Genomic DNA, 21,812 nt, shown 5'->3' with positions numbered 1-21,812 from the left:
TAGAAGGCTTCCGTAACTACAGTGACATATCGTAAAATCAATTCTATAACTTAATATAACGAATGCTTAATTTTCATATGTGCAGAGCTACTCAGTATGTGAGGCTATTATAAAAATTGAATTATCGTAAAAAGGAAACGAAATTTTTATGCTAGAATCATAGAATATATAATTTTTTTGGTGCTCATAATCTCCTAAGTAAAGCGCAGATTTTATTATTACTGTTTTATTGTAGCTGATTTGGAAATATAGCTACAAAAAATATTTGCACATCATTGTATTTATAATAATATTTACATACTACTTAATTGCGTCTAATTATATTAAATGTTGTAACGTTTAATAATACTTTCATAGAACTACAAAAATTTAATACTATGGAAACGAAATGTAGGAAATAATGCTATGTACAAATGCTTTTTGTAGTCACTATATATACATTGACTGTCATAAGAGATATTTTGCGAAATGGTTGCATAGTCTGTTAAAAATGCATTTAAGATGCATTCGTAAGTTAGAGAACCTCTTACAGAATACAGGCACACTTGCCGATTGATTACGTCACTTCCAGGCGTGGTACAGTAGAATGTGTGATGTGCGTGTGTTACTGAAAATGGCCGTACGTGCGGGTCCGTCTAGTTTACTGATTTCACGCACGATAGTTTTCACATTCTTTCAAATATTTGGATTTTGAACGGTGGATTTCTTGATGATACGTGCAGTCAGTGTGAACAGTGGAATCTGAAGATTTTCAGTGGATCATCGGTGATATTAGTCGAGACGAAGTGTGCCTATTTCGTGGTGGATCATTAAAAGAGAAGGTGAGCAGAGGATGTGTCTACAGATTTTTTTTAAAAAATCATATTTTTCAAGAAAAAAAATCCAAGAAATTCTTTATATCATTATCATATTAATGATGTATTTGTGTCACTGCCTCGTATGACTAAGATTAAAACGTTCTTTTGCGATTTCTCAAACCTTGAATCGAGAGAAATACGTCGGCTTTACCAAGCTAACAAACAGCATAGATGACGGGAAATTTTGTCGTTGTATTCAAAATACGTAGATACATTGTTTTTTATTATAATTTTCGTCTGAAATATTTAGATGATTCTGATGTAGTTTTATTTTCACAAATTTCATCTTTGATAGATTTCTAACACGTACAAGACGGAGAAAGTGTATTTACAAAACGATGGCGGACAGATACGGCTGTAGATTACTTGTCAAAATTGTGTCAACCTCGTGACCGTCAATTTTGACATTCTCAGCACTTTTCTGATCTCGTAGTTTTTTGCTCTTATAGTTCAAAGAATTTCTTTATTTCTTTTTATTTGTAGATCAATCAAATTTGTATTTCTTATTGAATAAATAGATAAAATTGATTATATGTATATCTTAAACCTTTCATAGATAAGTAAATAGATATTAAAAAGTGTAGCTTAATACAATTTATCAGTGAAGCAACCAAGTATACTAATCAGATAGTATGAGCTTCTAAAATTAATAAGAAACTGTTGAATTTGCATTGAATGTTAGTAACATTACTTTTATTATACTTATCTTTTTGATATACATATATATATATATATATAATGGTTTTATCATAAGTATTTTATTCGTACTTTTCATATTTACTCATTTTACTGAATAAGTAATATTATGTTAATGTTGTTAATATCAGTTATATTCTAATATGTATTTTTCAAATTCTATTCATTTGATTATATCTTTTTCTCCTAAAAATGTATGATATATCCTTATGCATATTATATTTATGATTTTTATATGTGTAATGCCTTAGTTCATTTAAATTAAATTTAAGAAGTAATAAATATCATCTTAGTAGTATCACTTCTAAATATATTAGACAATATTGTAAATATATTATTGTAATTTTTAATGTAATTTTTCTTTATTTCAGCTTGATATATATTAGGAGTAAAAGTAAAAAATTGTTAATGATGGGTTTCATTCTTTACATTTGCATTACTATTTATTTAAACAATATATTTGCTAATTAGTGGATATTGACTATATGGTGTCAAGATGTGGGAGAGATTTGGTACAATCCCCTGGTATGAAACAGGGATATAAGCCAAATATGTGTTTTAGAATGTTTTCTATTCTAGTAGAAAATATGTTAAAATAATGGAAAGTATGCAAAAGTATATATAAGGGAAAGATGATTTTATGCATCTTGTAATGATTTCATATAACAATGAATCATTTAAGAACTACATAAGATTTATGTTTAAGTGTAAAGTACATATTTGTTGCTAATGATAAACATTACTGAGTTTTATGACATAATGTAATAGAAGTGTAATTTTTATACATGCGAATATATTAAATAAGAATCACAAAAATGTCATTCTTATCAAATTTAAAAAAGGCATTCCACTTCGGTGGAAATGACGCGAAGAAAAAGAAATTGTACAATAATATTAAAATGGATTGTAACCCAGAAGAATTCTGGGAAATGATAGGTGAATTAGGAGATGGGGCATTTGGGAAAGTTTATAAGGTAATACATTGTTTATATAATTTCATAATCAAATGCTTCTAGTTGTAATTGTTCAATTTATTAAACAAGTATCGAATATTTCAGGCACAGCACAGGCAAACTCAACAGCTTGCTGCTGCAAAAATGTGTGCACTGGAAGGAGAAGATGATCTTAGTGATTTTATGATCGAGATAGATATTTTATCAGAGTGTAAACACCCAAATGTTGTTGAATTACATGAAGCATATTTTATTGAGGGTAAACTATGGGTATGTTTACAGTTATATAATACTTATAGGTTTAATATCTATATTTCTCAATTAGCATTTGTATAATTCTATTAATATAAATTTATAGATGTTAATAGAATATTGTGATGGTGGTGCTGTTGATTCTATAATGGTTGAATTGGCAAAAGCTTTAACAGAACCACAAATAGCCTATATATGTCAACATATGACCAAAGGTCTTGCATTTTTACACAAATCTAAAGTTATCCATAGGGATTTAAAGGCAGGAAATGTTTTATTAACAATGGCAGGGGGAGTAAAATTAGGTAATCCTCATACTTTCCAAATTCATATATAATTACTATTTTATATTCTATATATAAAGAAAAATTAAAAAATTACCTTGTCCACAGCTGACTTTGGAGTATCTGCAAAAAACAAGCATACTTTACAAAAACATGACACATTTATTGGAACACCATATTGGATGGCTCCAGAAGTAGTGTTATGTGAGACATTTAGAGATAATCCTTATGATTTCAAAGTGAGTAGCACATTTCTAAATTATACGTTTTTTGTGCTTAGATATTGATATGACGTTTTTATTTTATAATTAACCCTTTGCGGGCTACCGCCGCATATATGTGATCTGCGTAAGCCACCAATTTGGCCAAGGAACTCATATATGCATTTGGCGAAAACAATTATAAAGCTGAACGACTCATATATGCGTCTCACGTAAACGCATCGCTATGGACGAGAAACTCATATACGCGTTCGGCGAAAACAACTGATAGAACCAAAAGACTCAAATGTGTGTTATTTTATTTATCCTGTGGAGAATCTGTGCATGTACATATGTCTAGAATTTGACATCTATGAATGAAAAACGCGTCTAAGCAGAAATGTGCGCTGGCAATTTTAAATGACTATCGCGGCAGTAGCTCGGCCTCACAGTACGGTTGACTTCGAACCGTCCTGTCCGCGAAGGGTTAATATTTTTCATATAAATATATAAATATGTATATATCTTATATACAGGTAGACATTTGGTCACTTGGTATTACTTTAATCGAATTTGCGCAAATGGAACCACCAAACCATGAAATGTCTCCAATGCGCGTTCTTCTTAAAATACAAAAAAGCGATCCACCAAAACTTGATCAACCCGGAAAATGGAGCAAAGATTTTAATGATTTTATTGCAAAAGCCCTTATAAAGGATCCAACGTCGCGACCTACAGCTGATGAGTTGTTGAAACATCCGTTTATAAATCGTAATTTGGATTCAAAACCAATCAGAGATTTATTATTGGAATATAAGGCTGATGTTGTTGAGGAAGAATTGGTTGATGAAGAAACAGAGGTAGTTTTTAATTCTATATTGTTAATTGTCGTTAATTTAATTTAGTTAATTAAGAAGAGATGCAAAAATGAAAATTTTCTATTCGAATAACCTTTGTGTGAAAATAACGCTTTATAACTTTGCGATCTTTTAATTCGTAACGATGTATAGAGCTTTATAAACGGTATTAACATGTATATACGTTGTTACACGCTTTCGTTTTGATAGAAGGCCAAAAAAGCGAAAAAGCACAGAGAACAGTATCAACGGATTGGTAAGCTGCTTTTGAACAAACCACATAGATTGAATTGTTCAAATTTATTAGTCGTTCTTACACGATTAGAAAATGAAAAATATTTATTTGTATTCCGGAAGTTTATAATTGTAATGAAGTATTTTTGTATGCGGTTATGTAAATCTTTAATAAATTCCATCTCAGTTTCATACAACACATAATTACTCTTTGTTATACTTATGCATGATGAACATGCATAATATCTTAGACAGATTCATGCATGTAATATGCGTTGTAAAAGTATGCTTCTCTTTAATTTGCCAAATTAATACGGTAATTTTATTCTCATAAAAATTATAAATATGTATTTGAATTATTATTACATTTATTATTTGTTACATATGGTACTATTTGACATCATAATTTTAAAAATTTTATTAAACTTTTCATTTTGTTTTTCTTTGTAACATTTAATCTAATGATATCCTAATAAATATGGTATTGTAATTTGGATAATTTGGCTGTGCATGCGGCTCTCCTGGGCCTCGCCAGCCCCATCATCCCTGCGTTTGTCAGGTCAGTAGCTTATGCAATAAGTGTTGTGTAACTTGATTTCAATGTATTTTTTGTACATATTATTACAGTTCTTCGCTATTTTTATTGTTTTTACAACTGCAGTGCATAAGCTATTTTTATATGAAATTTATTCATATTAGACCATAATGTTTGCCATAATTAATATTATGGCAATTTTTATAAAAATATATTAATTATGTATTTTTATTTTCACTATTTTTTGTTTTCATATTCATGTAAAGTAATAATTCTTCTTATCTTTTTTGGTATTTTAATAATTCCTCCATTTTGCATACTTTATTATTCTTAGAAGTTACATTTCGTATTTTGTATCAGTTTGGATATTCTTAATTATGAATTGTATCGTGTGTATGAATTATATAATCATATGTAAATAAAATAGAATCATACAAATTTCAGGAGCAACGTACATCTCAGCTTCCTCTGGAGCTGGATCAACTCGGAGATGACTCTGCGTCTATGCGCAGTGACGCTGATGTTCAGAGTAAATATGATTTATACTATATTAAATGTCGTTTAGGTAACGCTGAAAATTATTATAAATTGTGCTTATATTTCTTTTTTCAGTTTCTGAAAAGGAAAATCTTGTTGCATCACCTGTGTCAGCGAAAAAAGAAGAAAATCATAAACGAGAAATTAACAGGGATGGTGAAAAGGAGGATAGAAACAAGAAATTACGTAAAGCAGAATCAAAAGACAACATACCTGTCTCTGTTGAGAAAAAACAAGTACATTTCTTTTTAATCAATTGTAGATATTTTTAAATAAATAGCAATAACATCGTAATTTAATTTTCAGGCACCTAAACCTCCTAGTACAAATGAAACAAACGAACGTAGGGTATCTCGAGAAAAAGGGCCTGCACCTCCTCCGCCACTTATGCGACAGAATAGTAAAATTGAAGATAAGGAAAATAATTTGAAAATGATTGATAAACAAAGCGATGCAGAAGTATTAAATGAATGTAAGATTACTGATAAGCAACAGAGAGACAAAAACGAACCGTCTCAGTCTGCTCAAGAAATGATAGGTAAGGAACAAACAAGTGTAGACGCGCTCTCCGAGAAAACAAGCGTACTACCTAGTTTAGAAAAGAATGTACCAGATAATAATGAAAGAGAGAAGAATAAGATAGATGATGCAAACAAAGGTGATATCAGGCAAAGATCTGTAGATAATAAGACGAATTCATCACCGAGAACACAATTATCATTAGAAGAGAAAAGGAAATCAGCACCAGTTAAATTAGAATTGGCCGAAGATTGGACGAAACCAGTATTCAATAAACAATCGTCTTTAGAAGAAAAGAACAGGTACTTATTTCTAGTTGTGTTAAATTTTCATCGACATATTCGCACATGTTTGTTTGAATTTATATCTAATTTAATATTAATTATTTATATGAAGGACATTAAATTTCAGAATTGAAAAGAAAACTCCAGCTGATATACAAGTTAAAGGACAATCTTCATCAGAAGAAAATTATAAGAGTTTACAAGAAAAACGAAAATCTGTAGAGCAAAAGTTAAATGCAGTTTTAGAGAAACGGTTTTCGATGGATACTGAAATGCGAATGAGTATTTCTTCTATGGAGACGTTATCTCAACGAGATCTAACTGCAAGCGCATCCGAAAAAAATATCGTTAAAGCATGTTCTACTGAAGATGTTAAAACTGATTATGGAACATCTAAACCAGAATCTGTTGTCAAAAGTCATAGCGAAGGATCTTCCAGATATGTTTCGTTAGAAAACTTTTCGGACGAATTTGACGGGAAACGGGATAAAAAATGGCCAAGTAAAGAACACAATTACGAAAATATGACGAGCAACAGCGATAACGTAAACTGTGAGAAAAAAGGTTCTTCAGTGAATGTATCAGTAATTACATCAACTCCCATTAGAAATGCTTCGAGAAGAAGCAGCGGTGATAATGTAGTTGTCATTACCGGTAAAATCAAAGTTACTTTATCATTTTACATTATACAATTAGTTTATTGTTTATAACAATAGTCGTAAATATTTAGTTCATGTTATAAGATTAGAAGTGGATTATTAATACTTATAGGAATAAAGGAATACGTATTGATCTTTCAGGTAAATCCGACCAAGAAATACGTCCAAATACATCAACCGTCCGGATCACAGCAGATAGTCCAGATTTATCGAATAGTCTTGCGAGCAACGTTAGTCAAGTAACTGTAGTAACGACGCATCCTCCGGTTCTTGTCGATGCTGTGTCACTGGCAGCGAGTCCTTCTTGTCGTCAACCTCCTCCAACATCGGAAGTTGTTATTGTAGCGAATGAATTAAACAAAACACAAGTGAACGAAAGTTCAACCGACGATGACGGCTTTCCTAGTTTAGATAGCTTAGAGTACATGCCCCAAGAGCAACCTATAATTCTTACAGACGTTTCTAAAAGAGTTGGCAAGAAGTTAGACGAATCCGAGGTTCTCATTGTGAGTCCGATCATAGACGAATTGCAGGACACTAGTCACGTTTCTGTCGTTACCGTCGGCGAAGATAAGGAACAAGTGAAAGATTCCTCGATACTTAATAAACACGAAGCCGTACGAACTTTTTCTTCTCACAGTGACGCAAGCTTAATCGAAATGTCGAGTACAAAAAGCGATAGCGGAGATGAAATTACTAAAATGATAGTTGCTGGGACGACTATAGAATCCATAGATATCGATGAAGTGGAAAGAAGTTCCAAGAAAATGAATGGTTTGTTGAAGAACGATAAATCTGCAATGGTTACTCCTATGGACGAGAAAACGTTGAAAACGCTTAAACAAAAAGAAGTAAATAAAGGATACAAAGAGAAAAGAGTATCTCCGGATAGCTTCGAAGGATCTAGATCTCAAAGTGAATCTGGATCGACAAGGTCGCATACGCCCAGTAAGAGCATAGATCGCTCCGATGCTGAATCCATTTCTACCACGATAAGTCAGGATAGTAGGGAATCCAGCAAGGAAAATCATCTAAGTCAAGGACAATCGGCGGAAGTGGACGAGGAAGTAGTATTGCGACGGAAGCCCGATTATAATCGTGATATACCACGACCAACAAGAACGAAAGAAGATATTCAAATGATGAATTTGAAGAAAAAGACGAGAAAGCGAACTAGAAAGTTTGAGATCGATGGTGTCGTAGTTACTACGACGACGTCGAAGGTAATTTACGGCGATGATGAAAACGGTAAAGTTTATGACGATCAAATCTTTAGGAAGCAAGAGCTAAGGGAATTAAAGATGCTACAGAAAATGGAGCAGAAACAGTTTCAGGATTTATCGCAAAAGGCACAGTTTAACAAAGATCAACAAGAGAAACGTTTCGAGCAAGAGAGACAACTTTTGGAAAGAAATGCCGAAACTGATCTGGAAACACTCGCTCGGCAACAGAGGCAACAAATCGAGCGAGCGGAAGCGCAACAGGAGGCCGATCTTAGGCTCGCTTCGAAAAAGATTCGTAGTGAGCAAGAAAGGGAATTGAAACAGTTCCGTGAGGGATTGAAACAGGAACTAAAGTTACTTAAGCATGAAGTAGATTTAATGCCGAAAGATAAGAGGAAGAGTGCATTTAAGATACGCAAAGAAAAATTGGAGGCTGAACACGAGGAAAGGGAAAAGCACTTTTTAGATAAGCTTAACGAAAGTCATGAACTATTGTTGAGAAGATTATCTGATAGTCATCGCGAGAAAATTGCTTTAATGGAAAGGCAATTTTTGCAGCAGAAGCAACAGTTGATGAGAGCTCGAGAGGCAGCGATTTGGGAGCAAGAAGAACGGCACATTCATGAGAAACAGCAGTTGTTGAAGAAACAGCTAAAGGATATTTTCTTTTTACAAAGACACCAGATGCTGATACGTCATGAAAAGGAATTGGAACAAATGAAGAGAATGAATCAACGAAAAGAGGAGGAACTGATTAAACGACAGACGGTGGAACGTAGAAATTTGCCGAAAAGAATTCGCAACGAGATGAAGGCGCGTGAAATGATGTTCAGAGAATCTATGAGGATTTCTATGTCGTCGATTATCGCGCCGGATCCCGATGCTGAAAGAGAGAAATTGAAAAAATTCCAAGAGAATGAGAAAAAACGATATAGAGCCGAGCAGCAAAGATTCGAATTAAAGCATTCACGGCAGTTGGAAGAGGTAAGAGCGCAAAGCGATGCCACAATCAAAGAACTGGAACAGCTGCAAAACGAAAAGAGAAAGATGTTGATGGAACACGAGACATTGAAACTAAAGGAATTAGAAGAGGCGTATGGTAAAGAGCTTCGTGAATGGAAAGGGCAACTCAAGCCACGAAAACAGGTAAATTAATATTAATTTTCCTTGTTACTTTGCCTTTCATATTTCGCGAAGCTTTTCTTTTCTCCTTTCCTCTCTTTTGCTCTCTTTTTCTGTCTTCTTGTCTACTCTTTCATGTTTTCTTCTTTTTATCTTCTTGATAACGATTATACGTAGAGCGAAGTCATAGGTTTCCATGTCCTGTGGCTCATACGATGATCGATGACCAGCGCGAGAAGAGATATGAATGAATCGCGATTTTTAAGTAAGCTTAATAGAAACAAGCATGGTTATACTGAAATAAGCTTAATGTACTTGTTATAGAAGTTAGAAGCTGAGCTGACGGCTGAAATGGAAGCATTGGAAGCTCGTTACCGAGACTATTTGCCCTCGAGTCGTAGTGGTTTCTCTTCTCCCCTTTTATGTATAGATTATTCTCTCTTTTATTTTGAAAGTTGGAAGAAATCTCCGCGTTTGCCCCGCTCTACTCCAACGTCTCCTTCTCCATTTACCATTCCAAGGGTGTCTCTAAGAGTCAGTAGTTCGGACACCGGTTCCATTAATGGCATGCTATCACGAAGTCGATCCAAACCAGATCTGGTACCACCTCCTTCGTCTCGTAGATAGTAAATACTCCGAATATTTTGTTGTGTCTCCTTTCAAATGTTTTCGTTATTGAGAGAGAAGTTTCGAAATAATCTTGTAACTTATCGTAATCCAGTTTTTCGTTTGATGTCTCGTTCGATTTAGCATTTATTTCAGAAAACAAATTTGGATTTTCATTCAACATTTTTATAGATGTTTTCTTAAGACCTATCTTTTTATTATTTCGAAGTTTCTCTCGTTGAATTATGCTTTGTGCATTCAAGGGTAACATGCCCGCTTTACTCACCGTTGCTTCATTTATTTCCCAATATTTATCGTTTGTTTAAATGCTGTATACACTCATTACTATATATGTATATGTACATACGTATACGTATGAATTTGTCTTCTCCCTCTCCCCTACATACATATATATGTACATTTAATATATTTTTAATATATTTTTGCGTAACCAATTCCAAGGAAAATGTATATTGTTTGGGCTTATACGGAATAACACTTGAACGAGCAGTAATATATCGCCAGGAAATAATTAATTTATAACATCAGTTTTGTTTGTCACTCTTAAAAAAGATATAAAAATCAACAAAACACGTATTCGTAAATCGATAAGGGCGTGTCATTGTTAGCTACTAGGTAAAAGTCTATGGTTCTCTAAGTATTGAAATGTTAAAGAATAAGTAGCTGGCATTAATTAACTTATGGATGAAATGTCATTGTTATATTACGATGTCGTAGATTTATCGTTCATGTGCAGAACATTTGTCAAGTTTCCATCGCTGATGAACATAAAGTTCCACGGGATATTTCAGTTGACGATCATTAATGTTCACAGAATATTAACAAGCACTCATACTTATTATTAGTAAAATAGAATGGTACTTTATGCAGACTTTATGTTTAATTAGACGTTTATCGTTCGTTGTATTATCGATAATAATATATGCAAGTGTCGTATCTCGATAGCAGCTTTTCGATGGTTATTAAGTAAAGATCATAACAGGGTGAATCGGTGATAATTGTGGGCTATATGTTGTATACTTACCGGACGTAGTAAAAATGTGCGGTAAATGCTTATACATATCAAGGGTTCTCATATAAGTGTTTCCAATGTGTACGTTAGATTATGTTATTCCCACTTTTATTACGTACCTCTTTCATTAAGAATCCAACACGCAACATGTCGGGAAAGAGATTCCACGACTGGATATGAGAACGGTCTACTAGGTAATAAACAAGGTCAGTCTAAAAAACGTCTGTTGATGCGAATATAGAGTAAATAAGGCATAGATATAGTATAAGCGATTAAGAGCAATTAAACGATTAGCTCCACGAGATCTATACATTTCTCTTTAATTCTTTAAAGCGATTTAGTTTTCTTGAAACTTATTCGTAGGGAACACCGTTTATATCCATCGCTATTTCACACATTATGTATTATCTATTTATTTGAATATCTCAAAATTTTCCTTTACAGAAATTGGAAGAACAGTTTGCGTTACAACTGGAGGAACAAGAGGCGATTTACGGGCCAAGCGCGATACCATTGTGCTTACCAACAGATCTTACCGACTTGACGCATCATACAGTTGGTTCTACACGTAGTTCGCTTTCTTCGGTGAGCGAGGGTTAATGTCTAATTAATCTCTATCGTCGAACCGAAATGAAATTTTCTTACCCCTTAAGAATAACGAATGAATCACAGAGCTCCAAATGTCGAGGTAATTCGAAGGTCAAGTTACGCGAGCTCTTTGCACGGCTATTCGATCTGGCTTAAATTTTGGAACAAGGACCGGCGAGTAATTCGTTTTGATTGTAATAAGATCTATAACATGAAACACACGATAGGCGATGCTTGGCGTGCAAAGTGTGGCTATTCAGCGATCGGTTATACATGGAAGAACTATTTTCTTTAATTCGATGAAATACCGATAACTATGTAAAACGTTGTGAACATCTGTGATTTCGGAGCATCGCTTTGCAATGATATACATACATACATATGTTGTGACCGAACTGCGAAATAACTAACAAACTTTTAACGTTTTCAAGAAACGAAGAGAAGAAGAAGAGATTAGAAAGTCGGTTTTCTCTCTTAAGATATATTTTATATATCAAATATGAATTGTTATATATAAATGAGATGAATTTCTTACGGCGATCTTGTCGAAAATATACTGGATACATACAGACCATACAATCCGCCCGATGATCATTTCTCCTGAGAACTTTGAAGAACAAACGTGTTCTCGTGATCAATGGTGTACGTGATCCTACAATAAATACATTTTTTCTACATCTTATATACGCATGCATATTGAACTAGAGTCATTGAGACAATTCGAGGACAACTTACCATCCTATCGTGAATACACGTGACAGTGTCTAGTGTGTTCGTAGAATATCTAGCGATTTTATGCGTACATAATGCACACGTGGAAAAAGTATATTTTCGATTGTCGAATGTATATACATGTATATGCTTGTTGTGCTGTCGAATGTCAGGATACAGGCATTTGCGAGGATTCGGTGTTGAAGCAAGCATAAATGTAGATCGTAATTGCGCGCGTGTTTTAAACCGATGCACGCAGCGTTCAGGTGCCACTTTCGAATCGAAGCGTCGTCGTATCTGAACAAACGTGTAATCGTCGCGTCTTCATTATTAGAATGTTCAACGAGTTGTATTGTTTGTAAAGAGAACGCTAAATCTCCATTGATAGATTGTTTTTTTTATCGAGATACGGATATATTTTTAGTAAATAAACGTTCAACAATACGAATCAAAGGTTCACGCCAAATATATACAATGTATGATTGCTTACTGCGCGTCTATATAGTCCGAGGACATTGTAGAGGATTTCTTTGATGCGTATTCAAAACGAGCATGTGTGGCTAACGCTCGTCCTAGATGTAAAGAAGCATATTTGTATAAAATATTTCCTTTCGTTTTCCCTTTTTATCTTCTTTATTTCCTTTAATTGTACAGTACTATTAATTTTTATATCTCTGTTTGTTCACGTTAATCTATCTGGTATCGTGCTTATTAGTACGATAATCGATCAAGGAACTTTGTATATAGAGAATCAGAATGAATTGTTTGATATATTTTGATTATTCTACTTTATCGTATCGAGAATAATGTTTACGACGAATCTTTGCGAGCAATTCATTTACCCAGTTTCTTGCGAAACACGTAGAAAATGGATCCATTTCGTCGGATGATCCTTCTCACCGTGGATGTATATCACACATGGGTAAAATGATTTTGCGATGTTACGGCTAACTCAAGTGAAATTTGACCGCGTGTTTTGCGATCAATCTTCGCTCGAGTTCTTTCTTGGTTGGAAATGATGCTACGTATGACGTAAATAACACGAAGTACGAAAAACATAGTTGTTCATTTAATTAAAAAAGGAAAAGGAAAGAGGACGTTTGCCAAAGCATATGTACATATATGTATTCTTGAAACGTTAAGATTTTGGGAATATAAAGGAAAAGTATGAGGCATGATATGAAAAAAAAGAAAATCTTAATACTGCCCTTTGTCGAATTTGTGTCGTGCGCTGCAATTGTTAGAAAATACTCGTTAATCGTGCCTGTTGGATCCTATTCTGTCAAAGATTTTATGTTTTTTTATTCATCGAGAGGACGATGCATCTGGTTCTTCTTAAAAGGGATCAATTGTATGAAAAATACGAAACTACGGAAGTAGACCGGAGATTCGTTTACCTATAAACGAACGGGGGATCGATAGCGCAAGTTCCAGCAGTGACTATATGGGAATTTTATATAGGGCTAATGAATTTTTTAATCATCAAGCACGTGTGCATTGTACGTGGGAATTATTGCAAAGAATTAACAAACAGAAGAGAAAAGAGGACGAAGCCATTGTCGTGTGCGTTGTATATTCGATTGAAAATATTTATACTACGACGATTAAAATACGATGTAATGTAAAGAGGGTCGGAATCGACTTTATTGTTTCGATTTGTGCGAATAGTCACCGTTAGGATTGTTTTTCTCTTTATTTCTTGTTTTTTGCCGAATGCTTCTTTCGTTCTTAATCATTGTACGTACAGTGTTTAAGCACAGGAAACTGTTTGTTACGATTTTTTTTTTTTTTTGATTTGTATCCATTACAAGAATTTCGTTATTACCAATATGTTTAACATTGAGTCGCAACCTGACATGCAGGCGCATACTTCTACACATAAGAAATCAATAGACTGAGAACAAGTAAAAGGGAAAGAAATCGGAAAATGAGATTATTTTACACTAAGAAACGAAGCTTGCTAAAAATTGTCTTACAAACGAAGGAAATTAATACTTTATTTTATTTTCTGATTTAGATGAAACGTACTAATCGGTTACACTACAAAAATATTTATTAAATATTTATACCTATTTTAATTTCGATCAGAAATATTCCGAATTTTACCTTTATTCCGAAACTTACATTTCAGAAGGAATTGAAGAATCAACATCTCGAACGTTTATTGTGTAATATAAAGCTTTTTATGTAAGCGGTATACAAAGAAATTCTCGTTTATGATTTCAGAACAGAGCATTTTTTTTTTTTTACTTCTAAACCTTATTGTATGTATTCGATCGACTTTACGCATCTGTGTGTTTATTCATCTTAGATTGAGTTTATTTTACACATATACAACGTACATAGATATACATATATACATTAAACCTTTTCGTCAGTAATCGATTTCGTGGCTGATCTTTAAGAAATACAAGACCGTCGTTCTTGCGAAGAAAAAATAATGAATTCGTATTTTATTAACAAAGATAGGAAATAGAATGATTTACATAGATAAAGAATTGTAAGTGAATTTATTCGTTGTTAAGTTCAAGAAATTGAATTCAGAGTGTAAGTGATATAACAGTTGATATATATACAAGTAACGATCCAAGGTATTAGGATATCTACGCATTCTTATAATTGAGTAAGCGTGTTTGTGCAATAAAAATTGTTACGAGTTTCACGCTCGTACTTCTTACGATAGAGAGTTTGATTCGACGATTTACGCGAGGAAAAGTTTGACAGAAATCAAGTCAGTGAAACGAGTGACATGCAAGAATGTTTTTGAAATAGGAGTGCGATCTTATAGATCTTATTAAAATTCGTCTCAGAATGCAACAAACGAGTTGATTACACGCAACTAAGTAACATAACAGTAACATAATCGCTTTCCAAATGTGGTGCATATGAGTAGCCATTTTGACAGTGATGAGCGCTCGGAACAGACACCGTACTAGCATTTCTTGAATTTGAAAATAGATCGATATAATTAAGTGGACTATTAGATGTAGAAATTTGCCGAAGTAGTTGATTAAGGAGAAAATGTGCGAGTCAATTTGAATCTAGAGATAACATTAAGGAAAACGTTCGTTGAGAAAAAAAATGGAATTACGAAGTTTTCGTACAAAGACAGTGCGCCTCGGTCGATTTCTACTTCTACATTCGTGCTACTGATTTCTACTTCCACGTCACCCGCGCCAAGCTGCTGCACGATTCAACAGCGTATTACCACCTTGTGCTTTTCAAATTACCTGTTACTACGACTGTCTTGCTTTGTCTCCCTTCTATTAGCTTTTTTTAGCGACCTTAAAGCCTTGCTCAGATTTATCAAGTCACTTGAATTTTCTAGGAATCTAAAGTAATTCGAAATTCTTCATCGGCATAAAATTTCATTTACTTGGTTCTCTTGAAATATTTTTCCCAAGTTTCTTCGTTTATACTCATTAATCGAGTCATTTGACTGTTATGTTACTTGATCTGACATGAAATATGCTTGCAAGTTTCAAATGAAGTTGAGGTTCTTTCCTTGACCTGCTATTTACAGTTTCGTACTTGTTGATATTGGTTCCCCCAAACCTCTACTTTTTCTGTATTTTATATTCTGTCATATATTCTATATACAATATTTCTATTATGTTTATAATTATAATTATAATTTTACATACATACAGTGGCTCACGAATGTACTTCAACACCTGTCGCAGAGAATTTCTATAAATATATTATGTATGCGTTATACGAAATGGTACACGACTGTTATGATTATATCGATAAACAGTTCGATTAATCTGAACAAGGCATAACGCAAGATTTCTTAATTTTGTGTCTAACGAACGTCAAACTAATCGATTGTTTTGATGTTGTTTATACCGGATTAATATTTGTTTGTTTTATTCGGTATGTGAATGAAAGTAATTTGCGACAGATATAGTTATTTAAAGTAAATTTTATCTATCTTGTGCGAGCTAGAGAGTTCCCAGTTGGTATATATGTCGGAGATGAAAGGACATCGGGACTTCCCTTTTGGAATGTTGGGAAAAACTCCAATACCCTGGTCCAGATTTTTACTATAGCTACACTTAAGTAATAAAAATAAGAAATAGTTTTAATGTTCCAATCCGGCTTTATGACGATGGGCTTGGGCTCTAAGTGACATAGCGGGTCACTGAACGTAGCCACGGTCACGGGAGGGATGTGTACCTGACAGAGATATGGAATGATTATATGGCTTTCCCTAAAAACAAAGATTGATCCGAGAGGTGGGGAGAGGAATATATAAGGGCAGTTCCACTTGGAGTTTTTTTTTTTTGGAGTTCATGCAGATAAGTTTTACTTGTACGTGGAGTTATTCGTGTATCACATTGCATTCGTCATCCCGTGGACCGTGGATTCGTTATCGAACCTGAATTCGTTGTCATCAACATCTCGACCATCCGATAGCCGCTATTACTTATAGCCTTTTGTAGTGCCCACATTTGTACCAATAAACATCAGCTATATCCGCGATGATAAATTTGAGTGAAGGTTCATCGAACGCCCAAAATTCCAACCTTAATCCGACATATATATATATACACAATAGTTCTAACAAACGAGTAATTAAAGAGAGATAACTTTTTATATGATAACTCTCACTTAATTGATGCGACATCGACTGAAAACCATATGCAGAGATATATCGTTGTAACATAGAGTCTTTACAATTAATTGCTCAATACTAGATATAATTGAATTCAATATCGAGCATTAATATAGATTGTAAGACTAATGTTATGATCATTTACATGGTAATGTTATAAAAAATACTACAATAAATATTTTACTTCTACAGTTGGAATAGTTTAATTACGAGATTTCAACAAGATATCTGTGTTTACAGTTCGTAAAAACTTTATCAAAGTAGTCATCTGTCAACCGCGCTTAACCGCGTAGTGCAGGAGCAAAATAGTGATATTATTACGCTGATAAGAATGTGGCTTTTTATTTTATCCGTTTTCGTCTTTGTTTAAATTCCTCTTCGTGTCTTTCTCGAAGGATATAAAATAGGACGGGAGTAAACTAAAGCTGTAATTTTGTTGACGCAAGTGCGAACCTTTGTGTTAGGTGCCAGGATATACCTTCATTTAAATATATAATAAAGCGTAAGTTGCAAGCGGCTATCGAACATCTAGCAAAAGCTATTTCGTGTTTCTGATTACTTACAAAGATAACTCTTGAAATTTGACTAATTTATTAATTAACAATGTATACACGAATATCTTCGCTTATTCGTTTTTTAATGTAAATGTTTAAATTGTATGCTTTTTAAAAGTAATTTAATTCAATTTAAAATTGAAATGATTATATATGAAATTATGATAGATACTTATAGAGAAACGAAATACTTGAGTTCATCCTAAAATAAAGTCTAAACGTCTTATATAAATGTATATACTTGTTTCTTTGATAATCAACGCAATGTTCTTTATTGCATAGGTTACGTACGAATCTGCAAATGGCTGAATCGATGAAAAAGAGAAAGGTATGCGTAATAGGAGCCGGCGCAGCTGGCCTCTGCGCAGCTAGACACTTTGCGCGAAGTTTGAATTTCGAATTGAATGTTTTCGAGCAAACAAATGATATCGGCGGTACATGGGTTTACAAAGAAGCAACTGAAGTCGACGAAAATGGTTTGCCCGTTCATTCGAGCATGTATCGAGACTTAAGGTTTAATTTTGTGCACTTATTTTTAATTTACTTAATTAATTTTTCAACTTATTTTACGTTATGTTATGTCTATCGAGTAACTGTTAAAAATAGAAGCAGAATACTGGATTTGTCATTGTAGAACTAATTTACCGGCGAAAATTATGAATTTCCCTGATTACCAGAGATTGAACGCTGAAGAACCATGTTGTGTGACACATCAGGAAGTTCGCACATATTTACAGAATTACGCGGAATACTTTGATTTACTTAAACATATTCAGGTAAGCGGGAATAAGTCTCGTTGTTGTGTGAGAAAATTTTTATTGACTTGCTATGAAAGGTATAATGTTATAGTTTGGAACACGAGTAGAATCCGTTCGATTGCAAATTTCAGCCGAAGGCAAAGAAGAATGGGCTGTACGAACAAAAGTTGTAAAAACAAAAGAAGAGAAAGAAAGTATCTTTAACGTTATAATGATCTGTAATGGGTACGTTTTTCATAAATATTAAATATCGTAACGATTCGTGATAGGCTTAAATTTCGTTTTTATTTAATTTAATTGTTTTTCAATGATATTTTATTAATTTTGTTTTAATTATATTTGATTTAGACATTACTTCGATCCTTACATACCAATGATACCAGGAATCGAAAAATTTCCGGGTACGATACTACACAGTCATTCATATCGAAAGTCAGAAGATTTTTCTGGTAAAAGCGTTTTAATCTTGGGAGCAGCTGCTTCCGGAGTCGACATCGCTCTTGATTTGGCTCACCACGCATTTCGAATATATTTAAGCCATAATAATGAAAGGTACTTCCAATAATTTTGGAATATAGTTACTTAATTAATTTTCAATGAAGAAATTAAAGCATCATATTTTCAATGCATATAGATTAAATAGCCCCTTACCACCAAACGTAATCGAGGTGTTAGGTGTGGAAAAGATAGAGGAAGGGAATATTCTTTTAAAAGATCAAAATTCCATTACGGTAGACGTATTTATGTTTTGTACGGGGTATCGGTACAGTTTTCCATTTCTAGACGAAAACTGTGGAATTCGAGTAGATAATAACTTCGTGACTCCTTTATATAAACATTTAATTAATATTGACCATCCTACAATGTGTATCGTTGGAGTGCCTACTGTCGTTGTTCCATTTCCTATGTTTCACATGCAAGTAATACGATTGATATATTAAATATTATATTAAACGTGTATATGAATATTATTAAACATGCGAGTAGCGGATATATAGATGTAAATTTTCCAGATACAATACTTCCTTGCATTATTAGAGAAAAGAGCAAACTTACCAACAAGATCAATTATGCTGGAAGAGTTGAAGTTAAAAACCTCGAAGAAAAGACATGCACACAAATTAAGTGACAAACAATGGGATTACAACAATGCGTTAGCCGATGCTGGAGGTTTCGACCGTTTGCCAAAATTCTATAAACTCGGATACGAAGTGTGGTCAGCGCAAAGGAAAGCAAATCTTTTGAACTATAAGAGGGCTAGATTTGTATTATCCAAAGATCAAGAAACTGTTGAGTTAGTCATACCGAAAGGAAGTGTATAAATATAAATAACTGTTAAAAACTGTTAAATATAATATTACAGTTTTATAAGTTTTTCATAATATTGATTTTATTAATGATACTGATGTTGTATAAAGCCGATGATGAATGACGTGATCGATTTAGAATTTCTGATTCCACTGTCAGTTTCGAAACCGTGAAGCAAATTTATTAAAATTATTGTGCAAGTTATAAAAGATCACATAGTTTTATTTTTAATCCATTCTGCTAGCCCGATAACGTCGGTGTAAACGCCAGGTTCGTGTGATCCACCGCAATCGGGGCCCCACGAGGTTATACCGATCATGATACCCTTGTTAACCAATGGACCACCAGAATCACCCTATAAAAGATCAATGATATTCAGAGTAAGTTAGACTTCAGAGCAGAGTCAATGTCTCTGCTTGTTATAAAATATATTATGATTTACCTTGCACGAATCTTTTCCTCCTTCTGAAAATCCGTAACAAACCTGCCGCTCTGTTACTTCATATTTGCCTTTGTAGTCCGCCATGCATTTCTCTCTCTTCATTTTCGGCACTATAACGTATTGCAGAGTCTCCGATAATACAGGATCGAAATCCTAAAAGTTTGTTTGTCTGCTACAATTCAACGTAAGAAATATAGAGCCCTTGAATAAAAATATTATTATGCCCAAGATATCGGCTATTTAATTCTTTCTGGGTTACAAGGGATGACCCGATTAACAAGTTAATATTGAACAGAGGATAGACCTTCTACGAATAAACTTACGATGAAGTAGCCCCAACCGGCGATTAAACCCCAATTTGTGTCAACGGTTTCACTGCCCTCAGGCAACTTGACAGGTTGTGTCGCGTTGTTAAATTCAAACGGTGGATGCACTTTGAATACCGCAATATCGTAATCGTTGTTTCCTTCATCGTAATTTTCGTGGTAAGTAAGCGTCGTTACATTGTGAATAACACCACCAGTATCGAATTTGCTAGATCCACTACGGACGGTTATCGAAAATTCGGGATTGTCGATAAATCTATGTCAATCGAATCAAAATTAAACACAAAAAAACGAAATTCAAAATCGAATTTGAAAAGGTTTTTTTACTTACGGAACGACACAGTGAGCAGCAGTTACTCCCCACTCTCTATTGATGATACCAGCACCGCACGCGTGTTCATTATTTGCTCTGTACGATAACTATTGCAGATAATCATTCCATTATTAACGTCGTTAGTTTTGTTTGGTCAGTTACTCGTTATCTCTAACGAATTTTATTATTTATTATTATTCGTTTCAGATGGGAGAAAGTGCTGTCATTGTATAAAGGTTAGTACAATAAGACACGTAGAAAGACGTGTTGCATAAGTTTAACATAAGTTTGTGAATGTAAATCTTTCAAATACATGAATATTTTCAGTTAATTTAAGAAACAAGAGATCTAATGATCGATATAATTATTTACCATATATGGAACTTCCGTAATATTGATAGGTGCTCCATCGACGATTCGATCTACCGCTGGCAGCTCCTGTCCCCTCGTCTTCGCTACAGATATTCGAAAGTCCCGTCAGAAGCATGTCTTTTAAGTTTTATTCGTCTATCGTTATTATTTATTTCGTGTACGGGATAAAGTTAAGACGTTATTTTAGAATGAAATATGTACAAGTGCAAGAATGAAATATGTACGTATGTATATAAAATGACACAAGCGTATAAAAAGACACGTATAAAAAGTTTGTAAATGGAAGTGCTGAAAATAGGAATGCTGATCTGTCTTGTTCGACATACTGAAAAATATATCCATATTCGCATACTTACATCCGAGCAGTAAAAGGGGAATAGCACAGAAAAGAAGTTCGTTCATATTGAACGTAGCTTATTCGTGACTGTTTTTGCTTTATCCAGTGTAAAGTGAGTTTTACGCACCGATTGCCCAATTTATCCCCGAAGCTTATCGGAAAATGAAACGCTTTTAACGTAATTATACGAGAATTTGTTGTAACGGTCGTAAAATTACTGTTTGCGAGGGGCGGTCGGTAACGTTATCGTTAGATTACACGCACAGGTTAAATGAGCTATTATTTAGAAATTAGTTTCGTAAGTTCGTGGAAAACAGACGTAATAATACTTATCGAAATATTTATCGAAAAATAGAGCAACATATATACGTACGTAATATAGAGCAACATATATTATTTTTTATTTCTTGATCATTTTCCCATTCTATTAAGAAATTATATAAGAATTACAATTACAATAATTTTTTAGTGTGGGCACGTAAAAGAAATTGATTTCAAAGAAACATAAGAGCTCGCGCAAAGTACATAGTTTAATAATTACAAAAAAGTAAAGGAACGAAGCGTGGACAGCTATAAGGGGTGTCGAAGAAGCTTCATAAAGCTTGATTCGAGCCAATCGTTTTGCGAAACAATA

At 33.7% G+C, this 21,812-nt stretch overlaps 3 protein-coding genes across 5 annotated transcripts; 2 read left to right on the top strand and 1 right to left on the bottom strand.

Moving 5' to 3' along the window:
- The first annotated feature begins 443 nt into the window (after nucleotides 1–443).
- On the top strand, nucleotides 444–12,766 carry Slik (Sterile20-like kinase). Of its 2 annotated transcripts, XM_076624721.1 has the most exons (13): nucleotides 444–821; nucleotides 1,925–2,527; nucleotides 2,612–2,776; nucleotides 2,865–3,063; nucleotides 3,151–3,281; nucleotides 3,779–4,102; nucleotides 5,313–5,397; nucleotides 5,481–5,641; nucleotides 5,712–6,226; nucleotides 6,336–6,862; nucleotides 7,009–9,236; nucleotides 11,296–11,436; nucleotides 11,524–12,766. In XM_076624721.1, the coding sequence occupies exons 2-13, from the start codon at nucleotides 2,369–2,371 to the stop codon at nucleotides 11,593–11,595; spliced, it is 4,707 nt and encodes a 1,568-aa protein (XP_076480836.1). In that variant the 5' UTR covers nucleotides 444–821; nucleotides 1,925–2,368; the 3' UTR covers nucleotides 11,596–12,766. The 2 variants fall into 2 exon arrangements, with proteins under 2 accessions (XP_076480836.1, XP_076480835.1); XM_076624720.1 differs by lacking the exons at nucleotides 11,296–11,436; nucleotides 11,524–12,766 and adding an exon at nucleotides 9,537–10,188 and having other exon boundaries at nucleotides 446–821.
- Nucleotides 12,767–14,523: 1,757 nt separating this feature from the next.
- On the top strand, nucleotides 14,524–19,602 carry LOC117166159 (uncharacterized). 2 transcript variants are annotated; one of them, XM_033349912.2, is made up of 7 exons: nucleotides 14,524–17,270; nucleotides 17,605–17,835; nucleotides 17,957–18,098; nucleotides 18,172–18,305; nucleotides 18,429–18,632; nucleotides 18,715–19,000; nucleotides 19,094–19,602. In XM_033349912.2, exons 2-7 carry the CDS (start codon nucleotides 17,624–17,626, stop codon nucleotides 19,400–19,402), a joined length of 1,287 nt encoding a protein of 428 aa, XP_033205803.2. In that variant the 5' UTR covers nucleotides 14,524–17,270; nucleotides 17,605–17,623; the 3' UTR covers nucleotides 19,403–19,602. The 2 variants fall into 2 exon arrangements, with proteins under 2 accessions (XP_033205803.2, XP_033205802.2); XM_033349911.2 differs by lacking the exon at nucleotides 14,524–17,270 and adding an exon at nucleotides 17,309–17,409.
- Nucleotides 19,548–21,341, bottom strand: LOC117166162 (trypsin-7). The gene is made up of 6 exons (XM_033349915.2): nucleotides 21,198–21,341; nucleotides 20,842–20,924; nucleotides 20,488–20,576; nucleotides 20,154–20,412; nucleotides 19,831–19,983; nucleotides 19,548–19,743 (listed from the first exon to the last, which is right to left on the bottom strand). The coding sequence occupies exons 1-6, from the start codon at nucleotides 21,241–21,243 to the stop codon at nucleotides 19,600–19,602; spliced, it is 774 nt and encodes a 257-aa protein (XP_033205806.1). The 5' UTR covers nucleotides 21,244–21,341; the 3' UTR covers nucleotides 19,548–19,599.
- Nucleotides 21,342–21,812: the final 471 nt, after the last annotated feature.

This window comes from Bombus vancouverensis, chromosome 15 (assembly GCF_051014615.1).
Source record: "Bombus vancouverensis nearcticus chromosome 15, iyBomVanc1_principal, whole genome shotgun sequence".
Classification (NCBI taxonomy): Eukaryota; Metazoa; Arthropoda; class Insecta; order Hymenoptera; family Apidae; genus Bombus; species Bombus vancouverensis.
Note: the sequence above shows the minus strand (reverse complement) of the source record. Positions and strands in the feature narration are given on the sequence as shown.

Excerpts from the sequence above, each read along its gene's own strand:
- LOC117166162 (XM_033349915.2), bottom strand. The coding sequence starts at position 21,243 with ATGAACGAACTTCTTTTCTGTGCTATTCCCCTTTTACTGCTCGGAT. Across the intron at positions 20,413-20,487 it reads GCTGCTCACTGTGTCGTTCC|ATTTATCGACAATCCCGAAT; the intron begins GTAAGTAAAAAA and ends CGATTGACATAG. Across the intron at positions 19,984-20,153 it reads CCGGTTGGGGCTACTTCATC|GATTTCGATCCTGTATTATC; the intron begins GTAAGTTTATTC and ends ACAAACTTTTAG.
- LOC117166159 (XM_033349911.2), top strand. The coding sequence starts at position 17,372 with ATGTATACACGAATATCTTCGCTTATTCGTTTTTTAAT. Across the intron at positions 18,099-18,171 it reads ATTTACTTAAACATATTCAG|TTTGGAACACGAGTAGAATC; the intron begins GTAAGCGGGAAT and ends ATAATGTTATAG. Across the intron at positions 18,633-18,714 it reads TTAAGCCATAATAATGAAAG|ATTAAATAGCCCCTTACCAC; the intron begins GTACTTCCAATA and ends CAATGCATATAG.
- Slik (XM_076624720.1), top strand. The coding sequence starts at position 2,369 with ATGTCATTCTTATCAAATTTAAAAAAGGCATTCCACTTCGGTGGAAAT. Across the intron at positions 5,642-5,711 it reads TCTCTGTTGAGAAAAAACAA|GCACCTAAACCTCCTAGTAC; the intron begins GTACATTTCTTT and ends TTTAATTTTCAG. Across the intron at positions 6,863-7,008 it reads TAATGTAGTTGTCATTACCG|GTAAATCCGACCAAGAAATA; the intron begins GTAAAATCAAAG and ends TTGATCTTTCAG.